At 41.0% G+C, this 13,583-nt stretch overlaps 2 protein-coding genes and 1 non-coding gene across 14 annotated transcripts in view; 1 reads left to right on the top strand and 2 right to left on the bottom strand.

Annotated features, from left to right (window-relative positions):
• HACD3 (3-hydroxyacyl-CoA dehydratase 3) overlaps positions 1–11,214 on the top strand; it is a 48,043-nt gene extending 36,829 nt beyond the window's left edge. Inside the window, exons 8-11 of the mRNA XM_032175173.2 lie at positions 2,969–3,081; positions 4,427–4,533; positions 5,110–5,241; positions 9,177–11,214. Coding sequence (XP_032031064.1) covers positions 2,969–3,081; positions 4,427–4,533; positions 5,110–5,241; positions 9,177–9,253 — 429 coding nt within the window. The 3' untranslated portion in view covers positions 9,254–11,214. The remainder of the gene's footprint in view (positions 1–2,968; positions 3,082–4,426; positions 4,534–5,109; positions 5,242–9,176) is intronic.
• On the bottom strand, positions 3,852–3,952 carry LOC116482819 (small nucleolar RNA U13). The gene has a single exon (XR_004252081.1). It is a non-coding gene; the product is annotated as a small nucleolar RNA U13 (small nucleolar RNA).
• The window catches only part of INTS14 (integrator complex subunit 14), a 33,690-nt gene continuing 31,310 nt past the window's right edge, over positions 11,204–13,583 (bottom strand). For all 12 annotated transcript variants that reach the window (XM_058427632.1, XM_058427636.1, XM_032175170.2 and 9 more), the window contains one exon: positions 11,204–12,520. In XM_058427632.1, coding sequence (XP_058283615.1) covers positions 12,269–12,520 — 252 coding nt within the window. In that variant the 3' untranslated portion in view covers positions 11,204–12,268. The remainder of the gene's footprint in view (positions 12,521–13,583) is intronic.

Here is a 13,583-nt window from a genome sequence, read left to right as displayed (position 1 = left end):
ACAGGAAGGAATAGAGAGCACAGAAAGTAAATATACAGATGTAATTTTCTTGAATTATAAGACTCAATATTATAATATTGTTAGTTCTCATATTTCCCTGTAGATTCAATACAGTTCCAATCATAGTCTAAAAAATTTTGGAATGTGAGGAGAAAATTCTGAAGCTTTTTGAAAAAACAAGGCCATCCAGGATAGCAGCATCATTTTCAATAGCTAAAATGTGCAAGCAACCCAAGTGTTCATCTACAGATGAATGGATAAGAATGACTGTTATGGCCAGGCGCGGTGGCTCACGCCTGTAATCCCAGCACTTTGGGAGGCCGAGGCGGGCGGATCACGAGGTCAGGAGATCGAGACCATCCTGGCTAACACAGTGAAACCCCGTCTCTACTAAAAATACAAAAAAATTAGCCGGGCGAGGTGGCGGGCGCCTGTAGTCCCAGCTACGTGGGAGGCTGAGGCAGGAGAATGGCGTGAACCCCGGGGGGCGGAGCCTGCAGTGAGCCGAGATTGCGCCACTGCACTCCAGCCTGGGCGACGGCGAGACTCTGTCTCAAAAAAAAAAAAAAAAAAAAAAAAAATGAAGGAAATTCTCTCGTATGCTACAACGTGGATGAACCTTAAGGAAACTATGCTAAGTGAAATAAGCCAGTCACAGAAAGTCAAATACTAGATGATTCTGCTTACATGGGGTACTTAAAATAGTCAAAATCATAGAGACAGAAAGTAGAATGGTATTTGCCAGGGGCTGGCTGAATGGGGAGTTATTGTTTAATGGGTCATAGTTTCTTTTTTTTTTTTTTTCTGAGAGAGAGTCTCGCCCTGTCGGCCAAGCTGGAGTGCAGTAGCACAATCTAGGCTCACTGCAGCCTCTGCCTCCTGGGTTCACGCAATTCTCCTGCCTCAGCCTCCCAAGTAGCTAGGATTACAGGTGCCCATCACCATGCCCAGCTAATTTTTATAGTTTTAGTAGAGATGGGGTTTCCCATGTTGGCCAGGCTGGTCTCGAACTCCTGACCTCAGGTGATCTACCCGCCTTGGCCTCCCAAAGTGCTGGGATTACAGACGTGAGCCACCTTGCCCAGCAATGGGTCATAGTTTCTATTTTACAAGATGAAAAGAGTTGTGGAGATGGATGGTGATTATGGTTGCACAACATAATGAATGTATTTGATACCACTCAACTAAACACTTAAAAAATGATTAAGATGGTAAAGTTTATGTTATGTGTATTTTTTTTTTTTTGAGATGGTGTTTTGCTCTGTTGCCCAGGCTGGAGTGCAGTGGTGTGACCTTGGCTCACTGCAACCTCCGCCTCCCATGTTCAAGCGATTCTCCTACCTCAGCCTCCCGAGTAGCTGAGACTACAGGCACCTGCCACCATGCCTGGCTAATTTTTGTATTTTTAATAGAGATGGAGTTTCACCATGTTGTCCAGGCTGGTCTCGAACTCCTGACCTCAAGTGATCTGCCTGCCTCAGCCTCCCAAAGTGCTGGGATTACAGGCGTGAGCCACCGCACCCGGCTGTTACTTGTATTTTACCACAATTTTTAAAATGGGGAAAAAAAAAAAGCAAAGGGTCGAGAATATTCTCTAAAGAAGAGCTCAAATTGGGGACTTACCCTATAAGAAATCAAGACAGTATAAAGATTTAGTAGCTAATACCACGTTGTATGGTATAAAGATAGTCACACAGACCACGGGAACAGAATAAAACCCAGAAACAGACAACCCAGATATCTATGAAGAATAGAATGTCTATCATATATTGGAATGTCTTGCCACATGAAAATGAGTGGACTGTAGCCACGTGCATCAACATAGATGAGTCTTGGCTGGGCGCGGTGGCTCATGCCTGTAATCCCAGCATTTTGGGAGGCCGTGGCTGGCGGATCACGAGGTCAGGAGATCGAGACCATCCTGGCTAACATGGTGAAACCCCATCTCTACTAAAAAATAGAAAAAATTAGCCAGGCATGGTGGCAGGTGCCTGTAGTCCCAGCTACTCCTGAAGGCTGAGGCAGGAGAATGGCATGAACCCGGGAGGTGGAGCTTGCAGTGAGCCGAGATCGCGCCACTGCACTCCAGCCTGGACGACAGAGCAAGACTCTATCTCAAAACAAAACAAAACAAAACAAAAACAAAAACATAGATGAGTCTCTGGCCCGTAACCCTGAGTAAGAAGAAGTAACAGAATAATACATATAGAATGATTTCAAAAAGTTTTAAAACAGGCAAAATGAAACAATATACTGTTCAGGAATACATACACAAGCAGTAATCCATAAAGAAAAGCCATGGGCCAGGCACAGTGGCTCATGCCTATAATCCCAGCACTCTGGGAGGCTGAGGCAATAGGATCACTTGAGCCCAAGAGTTTGAGCAAGCCTGGCCAACACAGTGAGACCCCGTCTCTACAAAAAAATTAAATTAGCCAATGTGGTAGTACACACACCTGTGATCCCAGCTACTTGAGAGGCTGAAGTGGGAGGATTGCTTGAGCCCAGAAGTTGAAGGCTGCAGTGAGCCATGATTGCGCCACTGCACTCCAGCCTGGGTGACGGAGCGAGACCCTGTCTCGAAAAAAAGAAAAGCCATAGAATGATTAACACATGATAGTAGTTACTTATAGGGGGTCCCACGTTTGTAGTGCTCTATTTCTTAACTTGGGTTATGTAAGCTCAAATGTTTATTTGGCAGTATTCTTTAGACTGTGTTTGAACATGTGTGTGTATTTTAAAGAAATGATTTATGATGTAGTTACACACACAAAATACTGTACCTGTCTAGTCACAAAGACTGGTTTGGGCACTTTACTTGTTCCAGAACTGGAGCAGGATTAAACTGGTCGAGCTCAATCTTTTCTATTTGCCTTGCATTTAGTGGGGTTAGATTTCAGATAACACATTTCTATAACTTTACATGTATTTTATTAATTTTTTCTCTCTTTTTGGGTCTTTCTAATAGCTTCTTGGAAGAAATTTTATTTTGTTTATCATCTTTGGCACCATGGAAGAAATGCAGAACAAAGCTGTGGTTTTCTTTGTGTTTTATTTGTGGAGTGCAGTTGAAATTTTCAGGTGGGTAGAAATGCCAGGATGGTGTTTGAATGCTTCTCCCTGTTTGCAGCAGCTCTGTTCTTAAGGGAGTTGTTATCTTAGCCAGAGTCTCATTTGGTTTGGGACTAAGATTACATATGTGGAGAATTCTGGTTGCACCTATGTGCTCTGCAAAGTTGAGGCAGATTTTTTTAAAGCCGTCATTGGATCATAATACTAGACTGGATACTAGGGAGCAGAAGAGGAGAACCAGAAAAAGGGAAGACTCATCTTACCATGACTTCAGGATCTTGCAGTCTTGGAAACAGAGGACCCATCCACATGGAAAAATTCTTGAAAGGGCTGAAGAAACATGAGGTTGAAGGAGCAATCCAGGTTGGATAGAACTAGTTTAAGACTAAATTTCTACAAGGGATGATAGAAATGAATCATACCACAAGATTATTGAAGTTTGAAATGGCCTCTAACCCAATTTTCCTGTTCTTGGTTGTTAGTAGAATAAATATCTTTTAAGAAATGGATCTAGTTAAAGTAGATGTATTCTTCTTTACCAGACCATACACACGCCATATTTCTTCCCTTTCAGTCAGCTGGAGCAAGGATTTTGCAAATGGAACTCCTCAGCTCCAGATTTGGTGGTATTTTGACAAAGTTGCTAGTTGAGGGAGAGAGAACAGGCCATAGCAGCCTTAAATTGTGTCTTAACCATGGTCTGTATCCCATGGCACCAAGTGTACCCTCTAATAGCCTTAATACAAAGGTAAAACAGATTATACGTCCTATGTTTTTCAAATCAGACAGGTAATGTGCTGATGTAACAGGGTTTGAGGGAAGCACATCTCACACAGGAGAGTGAAAATCCAATTATCACACTTATGAGCTATAAAAGGATCAGATTATGGGTCCTTAATGCAATGTTTACTGTTTGAGAAGGAACATTTATTTTCTCAAGGGATGTCTTTTAAAATAGCGTATGTCTGATTCTAGATTAGAGGTCTTCTGTATACTTTAATTTTGGTAACAACTCACTTATCCAGAAATAAAGTATCTAATATCCTTACCCACCGGGAATGTAGATCAGCACTAGGAATAAAGCCAAAAAACATCTGAGTATCCAGTCTGTATACCAAATAAAGAGGGTTCCTTTGAGACCTAAACTTAGTCTGCCATTAAAGAGCGTTCAGATCCTTTGAAAATTTAGGGCGCAGTGTGACAGGAGTTTATGGGTTGATAGCCAGTGTTATAATTCTGTTCTGAAGAAGCCATGTGTGGCTGAGAAATATAATTCCTCTATTTAAATGATATTCTAAGGTTGCATTCAGAACCTGAAGTGGCTTTTCACATTGGAATCATTTATTTTCAATAGGTACTCTTTCTACATGCTGACGTGCATTGACATGGATTGGAAGGTGCTCACATGGCTTCGTTACACTCTGTGGATTCCCTTATATCCACTGGGATGTTTGGCGGAAGGTACTCTCAGGGACTCTTAGCTTTCATAGCTTAGCTCCAGGGGGTACCCAGAGGCTGAGAGACCAGTCCTTTCTTCCCCGGCCTTAGTCCGATAAATGGAAATGTTGGACTTTTCAGGGATTTCTTTCCATGGGCTTCCTTCCATAATACTCCTGGTACCCAGACTGTTCCAGAAAGGTAGCTCATTTTGTAACATTGGAAAGCCAGGTGGTTATGTCTTGCATGCTTCCCATTTGTATGATGCTTTTAGTATTCCAAAGGGGGTTCTTACTGATGACTGTTTTATTCTGACAAACATCTCGTACGTAAGTCAGCTAGGAATTTTCCTCTCCATTTTATAGAATAGAAGAAGCCCACTGCCATGACTTCCTCATCTGTCTCTCTGTTGACAGGTTGGAGGCTGATCTTTTAGAAAACTAGGGGAAAAAAAGGAGAGGCATGAGCTTTCTGTACAAAGAGGAGGAAGCCTTTCCAGCACACCCAGAACTGAAACTTTAGAGTACTAGGGCTGGAAGTTCCTGTCATTAGATGTGACTGTTTCATTTGCTTCTAACAAGTTCTTGTTTCTGTTTTCAGCTGTCTCAGTGATTCAGTCCATTCCAATATTCAACGAGACCGGACGATTCAGTTTCACACTGCCATATCCAGTGAAAATCAAAGTTAGATTTTCCTTTTTTCTTCAGATTTATCTTATAATGATATTTTTAGGTAAGTATTGATTCTTTAATACAGACTTTTTCTTGTCACTTCTTAGAGAGTAGAATTAAATCATTCAGAAATGTAAAAGTCCATATGAGAATTCTTTTGGGATAGAATTAGAGAATGATTGCTTTGCAAAAACAAACCCACTAGGGGAATATGCTATGGTAAGGAAATATTTCTTTTCTAAATCTCCTGCGGTTAAATTATGTTCTTTAAGTGCTCTTTGGCGATTGGGAATATACCATATTTCTTGTTTAAAACAATGTAAGGGGACAGGCATGGTGGCTCACGCTTGTAATCCCAGCACTTTGGGAGGCTGAGGCGGGCAGATCACGAGGTCAGGAGTTCGAGACCAGTCTGACCAACATGGTGAAACCCCGTCTCTACTAAAAATACAAGAATTAGCTGGGTGTGGTGGCGGGTGCCTGTAATCCCAGCTACTCAGGAGGCTGAGGCAGGAGAATCACTTGAACCGAGGAGGCAGAGGTTGCAGTGAGCTGAGATTGCACCATTGCACTCCACCCCGGGCGACAGAGCGGGACTTTGTCTCAAAAAAAAAAAAAATAAATAAAAAATTTAAAAAAATTTAAAAAAAGTAAGGAGCTCTTTTAAAATAGACTAAGAAGCTCCCACTTTTACTAATTTCAGTAGCACATTCCTCATCCAGAGTTTATAGAGGTGATAAGACAACCAGCAGCAAGGAAGGAAGAAGGGAATAAAGGCCTCTGAGCAGCCAAGGGTTGTCATAAAGCCTTCCACCTCACAATAGGAAAGTCCCCTGCTCCTCATGAAAAACTTGCTGACTTATTAATTTATGTTTATATAAAATCACAAATTCCTGCCTTTATAAACTAAGAACTAACAGAAGGGAAAAAGAAAGAAACCTAAATTATTACAAATATGACAAATTTAAAAGGCTTCCTAACTATAAGGATTTTTTGTTGTTGTTGTTAAATTTTTATTAGAGGCCAGGTATGGTGGTTCATGCCTGTAATCCCAGCAATTTGGGAGGCTGAGGTGGGCAGATCACTTGAGGTCAGAAGTTCGAGACCAACCTGGCCAACGTGGCGAAACCCTGTCTCTACTAAAGATACAAAAATTGGCTGGGCATGGTGGCGCATGCCTGTAATTCCGGCTACTTGGGAGGCTGAGGCAGGAGAATCGCTTGAACCCAGGAGGCAGAGGTTACAGTGAACCGAGATTGTGCCACTGCACTCCAGCCTGTGTGACAGAGCGAGACTCTGTCTCAAAAGAAAAAAAAAAAATTATTAGTAATCAATATTTGGTAATTTCTAAATGCAACTATACATGATTCTACCCATAGTATCTATACTCTATACATATATGTGAAAATACATACATTCTTATATGTAGGTTAAATACAATTTGAGAAAAACGATTAATTTTTTCCTTTTAAGAGCAGACTGTTTAATACTTATTAATTTTAATATGACAACTAAGAACATAAAAACAGAATGATAGGAATTTTGTCATTAAATATATTTGAGAGGAGAAAACACTGATTATCATACATAGAACTTCACATGTTTAAGGATAAGACAAGCTCCTAAGGACTCTTTAAAGTTCTGATACGTTTTAGTGTTAATTTATATATTTCTCTTTGCTTTATTTCACAAGACTTAAGGTGGCCCTAAATAAATATAACTGTCCAGTCTCCTAGCCACAGAAGGATGCAACAATAGTATATTAGTTCTCTATTGCTGTGTAACAAATGACCCCAAAACTTAGCAGCTGAAAACAATAAACAGTTACTATCTCACATAGTTTCTGAAGGTCAGGAAGCAGCCTGGCTGGGTGGTACTGGCTCAGGGTCTCATGAGGTTTCAGTTAGGCTGTCAGCTGGGGCTGCAGTTTCTGTAGACTTGACTGGGGCTGGAGGATCTGCTCCAAGCTCACTCTTGTGGCTGTTGACAGGAAGCTTCAGTTTCTTGCTATAGCCCGTCTCCATATGGCTACTCATGGCATGTCTTCCCCCAGAGTAATTGGTTAGAGAGAAAGAGCCAGAAGCCACAGTGCCTAATCTCAGAAGTGACAAATCATCACACAGACCAACCTAGTATAACATGGGAGGGGACTACACAAAGGTATGAAATAACAGGAGGTAGAGGTTGTTGGGATCATTGTCATGGCTTGCTACCCCAAACAGTGAGAGGAAGACCATGTAAGGTAAGCCCAGGAAGCCAGAAAGCCCAGTGGTCTTGGTCATTTAGTGTTGGGGGAGGAGAGACTTATACCATAGTATTAGGAGCCCCTTAGTGTGCCAGTGCATGGCAGATGTACAGTTAAATAGTATACATTGTAGGCCCACGTCATTTGCAAAAGGTTAAAATTTATTTCTTTTTTTCTGTTTCAGCAAAGGGTATAATCCATTTCAGAAATATTGCCAACCAAAAATATTTAAATGTTTTGCCCTTGAAGAGAGGAACCCTCAGTTCAGAAAATTTATTCATTAAAGACAGCTTTTTACCTTTATTACTGTATAAATTCAGTATAACTACGCCCCATGAAATGGGCATAAGATAAAGAGGAATAAATATTGGAAAGACATTTAAAATATTTTAGTAAACAGGGTGGGGGTAGAAATATTTTAAAGCACATTGCCTTAGTATCTTTCTTTGTGTTGTTTATATTGTTGTACACTCTAATTTGCAAGATTTTATGTTCATATCTAGTTTGCTTATAGTGAATATGTAGTTGCTCTTTTCTTATTCTTTAGAATGAAATAAATCCTAAATTCACATTTATAATTTGGAAGCAGTGTAAACAGCCAGTTAACACTTGTATATAGGTCAAAGGACTTTTTAGTTTTTTTTTTTTTTTTTGAGATAGAGTCTTGCCCTGTCGCCCAGGTTGGAGTGCAGTGGCACGATCTTGGCTCACTGCAACTTCCGCCTCCCTGGTTGAAGCAATTCTCTTGCCTCAGCCTGTGGAGTAGCTGGGATTACAGGCACCTGCCACCATGCCTGGCTGATTTTTGTATTTTTAGTAGAGATGGGGTATCACAATGTTCGCCAGGCTGGTCTCGAACTCCTGACCTCAGGTGATGCACCCACCTTGGCCTCCCGAAGTGCTGAGATTACGGTCGTGAGCCACCACGCCTGGCCATGTTCTTGAGTAGCCTTGAATTAAAAATTAGGTTGTTTCTGCACTTTAGATTTGTGCATTTCATTGTATGTACACTTTACTGTAAAAGAAAGAAAGAATATTGAACTATACCTACCTGAAGAATTGGGGGAGTGAGGTGTATTGATATTTGCAACTTAACATTGAAGTGCATAAAAAATGAGATGGCTGGAGGGATAGATGAATAGGGATGTAATACAGCCAATATAGTAAAAAGCAGTAAATCTAGGTGTTCACTGTACAATGATTTAATCTTTTGCGTGTCTGAAAATTTTATAAGGGAAAAAAATGTTTTAAACCCACTGGGAGGCTGGGTGTGGTGGCTTACGCCTGTAATCCCAGTACTTTGGGAGGCCAAGCTGGGCAGATCATTTGAGGTCAGGAGTTTGAGACTAGCCTGACCAACATGGTGAAACCCCACCTCTACTAAAAATACAAAAAATTAGCCAGGCATGGTAGTGGATGCCTGTAATCCCAGCTACTCAGGAGGCTGAGGCAGGAGGATTGCTTGAACCCAGGAGGTGGGAGTTGCAGTGAGCTGAGATCCACTGCACTCCAGCCTGGGCGACAGAATGAGACCCTGTCGCAAAAAATAAATAAATAAACCCACTGGGGAAAAATTGCTTTGTGTCTATTGTGTTGTTAATTTGTTCTAAGTTGTATTCCTTCCTGAGCCGCTGCAATAAGCTTTTTGCTGTGGGATATGACAGACAGCTAGATACTGTCCCTGCCACAAGAGCTTCTGGTTATAAATAGACAAAGACTCTAATTTCTAATTGGCCTCTTTTCTTTTTCAGGTTTATACATAAATTTTCGTCACCTTTATAAACAGCGCAGACGGCGCTATGGACAGAAAAAGAAAAAGATCCACTAAAAAGAAAGATTTAGATGGCTTGCCAGTTTGAGCCTAATCTGATTCTTACAGTTTTACCTTCTTGTACCGATGTAAAAGTTTTTTTAATGTTAAATGATTAAATTCTCAGTGAGGCTATCTTTCTTTTCCCCAGTAACATTCCTGAATTTACTGTTACCTTATTGTAGTACTTGCATGACATGGATTCCTGATATCTGATGAGAGGTTCATTCTTGTGTATTCAGTTAATGACACCAAAAGGCTCAGCTCACCCCAACCCTATCTCATGTTCAGTCTGTCTAATACATGCCAGAGATATTTTTTTCAAAAAGTGCTTTATCCCTACAATGTACTGACAGTTCTTACAGTTGAGATTTGTTCTTTTCAGCCATTGCTTGTGAAAAAAAGCAAGACTATGTCACTCTATAGAAGGCTGTTAAAGTGACTCAGGCAGGAATTAATTATTCTGTACCTAAGGGGTTACTTGTTTAGTGGGATGGCATTGACTTTTTGAAAATCAAGTAGACTGAGTCATTGATAAAACATTTCTAAGAGTGGGGCTAAAGAACATGTTTTACATCTGATATCTTTTGGCCTAACAACATCTATTATTATAGTGCTCAGCAGTGTGAGCACTGAAGAGGCACAGAATGCTTTGAAAGAAACTAATCAGAATCTTGGAACATCATGATCATGCCATTCTTAAGTAAATCAACTATTTTCAACACTGAAGAAAAATGAAACATTATTTAGAAAACAATGAGATTACAAGTTCCAAACTCAGCCAGGAATGTGGCTCACACCTGTAATCCCAGCACTTTGGGACACCTAGGTGGGAGCATTGCTTGAAGCCAGGAGTTCAAGACCAGCCTGGGCAACATAGTGAGACCCCTGTCTACAAAAAATAAAAAAATTAGCTGGGTGTGGTGGCACACACCTGTTGTCCCAGCTACTCAAGAAGCTGAGATGGTAGGATCCCGAGCTCAGGAGTTCAAAGCTGCAGTGAGCCGAGATTGTGCCACTGCACTGCAGCTGGGGTGACAGTGCAAGACCCTGTCTCAAACCAAACCAAACCACACACACACACACACACACACACACGAGGTCCAAACGGTAGCAGGGATCCAAAGGGAACATAGTATGTAGATCAAACTGGCAGTAACACAGTGTCCAGCCTTTGACAAACTAGAAACATTAGAGTAGGCCAAACACACCTCCAAACTGTCAGGCTGTGCACAAACAAAAAATGGCAGCCTTCCATCTCCTGCACTGGCTGAGTCCATTTACTTGTGTACTTGTTCTAGTGAGTGGTGGGACTGTACATTTTTGAATAGACCTCAAAAATACTTCATTCTGCTGCTGTTCAGTTGGCTTTTTAAGTCTGTCTGCAGTAGGACACTGAAAACAGCAAGAACTTTGGGGTGAACACCTGCTGATCCTTTAACAAGGATTTCTGGCAGGAAACTCAGAAAAAGGAGAACTGAAAATTTAGACATACAGTTGGCCATTGTAAAAAACATCAGTTTCCTCTCATACATTCCAAGTAAACCAAGTAAAATAAGTGTTGGAGTAACACTTGCATAAAATAATTTAAGGAGTGATAGCTCTTTCTGTTCTGCCATTCCCAACATTCCTGGGGGAAAGGAGACTCAATGAGTTAATACTATTTCACTGAGCCCAAGATGGAAACTTGGTTTGACCTAAAACATCTGATTAATATAGGCTAGCTGATTTCTTAAAAATTCGTTGCACTGAAGGATATTTTGCATGTCTGTAACACCTGTCAATACTTGTTTGTATTGATTTCTGATATTCTTGCAGCTGACTACGTGTAATTGGGCAGATCAGCTTTGCAGTAGATTATGTTGCATCCTCGTGGCAAAATTCTGTATTCTTAGTGATTGTTACAAACCTCTTTATTGCTGTCTGAGAAAGTGAAAGATTGTGTATTTCTATTAAAACATTTACAATCAAAATTCTAATGACTGTGCTTAAAGATAATTTAGTCTAATGGTTTTCTGTTAGTGATAAAGTCCTTTGTTCAGGCAAAATATTATGTAGCAGTTCAGCATGTTAAACCAAAAACAGTTGCTCTGGTTGAAGCCTGAGAGTTACATGGAAGGTGGTGCAAATGAAAAACACTGATGATGCAGACAAAGCCTTGAGAAGTTGCCCAAAGTCATAAAGCTAGCTGATAAATTGGAACCATAATTAACTTTGGAATCGGTGATCTGTCAGGATTATCTAGCAAGAACCTTGCTTAGGCAATGAGGCCTAATCAGTGTCAGAAATAAGGAAACCTCATGATTTATGAATCTATACCACTTAGAAAGTTGTTGAAATTATATTAAAGTGATAAGACAGACCAAAAGCAAAGGACCCTTAGTTTCATAGTGAAACCATTTTCTAGAAAATCAAATATTTTATTTTCATTAAAAAAAAACCTTGAAGAAATAGGACTCATTTTACACATTAATGGTTGCTCTTTAAAAGTTAGAATCTCAAGAGATACCAAAAGCACCTAAGAGTTACCACATTTTGCCCAAGTTCTAAGGAAAGTTCTGAAACTTAGTGGTGGTGTTTCAGCACTTAGTGTCAGCAAGCTCCAGAAAGTCTGAGTTGCTCATTCCATGAATAGAAGCTTGAAAATGCCCTTACAGTTGAGATATAAACGAGAGAAGAGGCGAAGCTTTCAGGAAGCCAGAGAGCCCTTGCCGGTCAGGTTTCTTGAGGAAGGCAGGGGTGTTCTATGCTCATCAGTCATTCAAGCTTCTCAGGAAATGTGCCCATCATGGGAACAGCAGCTATCTTCCAAGCTTAAAAATTATGAATCCCAGGAAGTTAAAGCCCAACCAGCCAACCACCTTCACATCCTTCTCATACTAGTAGAGTCATTCAAAACAGCAAGTGGTGCTTCTGAGGCAGCCTCAGGAAGGTCTTTGGGTGGCTATTCTAGAGGTGAACATACTGGAAAGGTTTTTACCTAAATCATTTTCAGTTGAAATGAAAAAAGAAGGAAAGCTCCAAAAGTCAGTTTCAAATTCTTTCAGTGCTGCTCCCAGAGAAGTCCGTGTGCAAAGGTGTGATGTTCTGGTCATAAGCGGCGTACTCAGAGGTGCCGGTACTGGCCAGCTTGAGCTGTTGGGCAGCATGGGTCAGCTGGAATGCAGCATCAGGGTGGGCTGTGTCAGGCAGCAGTGTGCATTCCCTTTCCAGCATGTCAGCCACCCCTTTCAGCAGGTCCAGGAAACCAAAGGCTAGAGCGGCCTTTCGCAAACGGTTCAGCTCCTGAAACAAGACAGAAAATCACCAATGCTCCTGAAATGTGTTCTCAACACATACTTTCTAAGTGCTCAGCTTAGAATAAGTTCTTTAGGGAGCAATTTTATATGAGAACAAATGTTTATTTAGGGATGCCAGTAACAAGAATGTGATAGTTTTACTGGGAAGTGGTTCCTCTGCAGGTGACGAGAAGCTGGCTAAGGAAGACAGTGAGCTGAATGAAACAATGTCATCATCACAGTTAATGAGCATTTATGCCACATGTGGTAAGTCAGCACTTTGCATCCATCATTTCATTACTCCTAACTTTAAGGAGGAGTACTTTTCCCCTGTTATTTAGGTATGGAAAAGACTTGCCTTTAATCTGAAAAGGCTCTTAACCCTCTGATGCCACTGTGGTGGGGCCTCAGGCTAAGACAATAAACAGGCTCAGAGGAGGCCCTGGAGGAGTCAGAGTGGAAAGACCAACAAAAAGAAAGGCTGGTTAGTGATAGAAGCAGAGAAATATGAAGTGCCCCAACAACCTCTTAGTGGAGTGGTCTGGGCAAGTTGTATAGTCTCTCTGGGTCTCAAAGGCCTCATTTATAAAATGAGGAGAATAACCCCTTCCTTATCCACTGCAGAGGCTGAAGCACTTTCCCTAGGCCTTTTTGAGCTCTAATATGTAGAATTACATAAAACCAGAAAAGAGAAATGGGCTCTCTGACCATCTTTCTACTATCATCTGTTAAAAAAAGTGGAAAGTTAAGAAGTAGGCCAAACAAGTGTGTCATCATGAGTAAATAGCTGATGACTGTAGGAAGCTCTGCAGGGAGATGGACTGTGTGGATTATGGTCTTCAGTTAGGGAGGGGCCTGGCTGGCTGAGAAGCTCTCCAGTTGAACTCTGATTAAAGCTGTTTTATTTCACCAGCTTACTACATAATTAGGTTTGAAGACAACAGTGACATAAAGGTAATGAGATAACACCCAGACAAAGTAGCATGTATCTTCTCCGGTTAAGATGCTAGCCTGAGGCTGGCTGTGTATTTTAGAATTAGAAAGCTAAGACACAAATGACATACTTTATG

Source organism: Hylobates moloch, unplaced genomic scaffold (genome assembly GCF_009828535.3).
Source record: "Hylobates moloch isolate HMO894 unplaced genomic scaffold, HMol_V3 SCAFFOLD_14, whole genome shotgun sequence".
In the NCBI taxonomy this organism is placed as follows: domain Eukaryota; kingdom Metazoa; phylum Chordata; class Mammalia; order Primates; family Hylobatidae; genus Hylobates; species Hylobates moloch.
The sequence above is the reverse complement of the archived record's forward strand: the minus strand, read 5'-3'. Positions and strand labels throughout refer to the sequence as shown.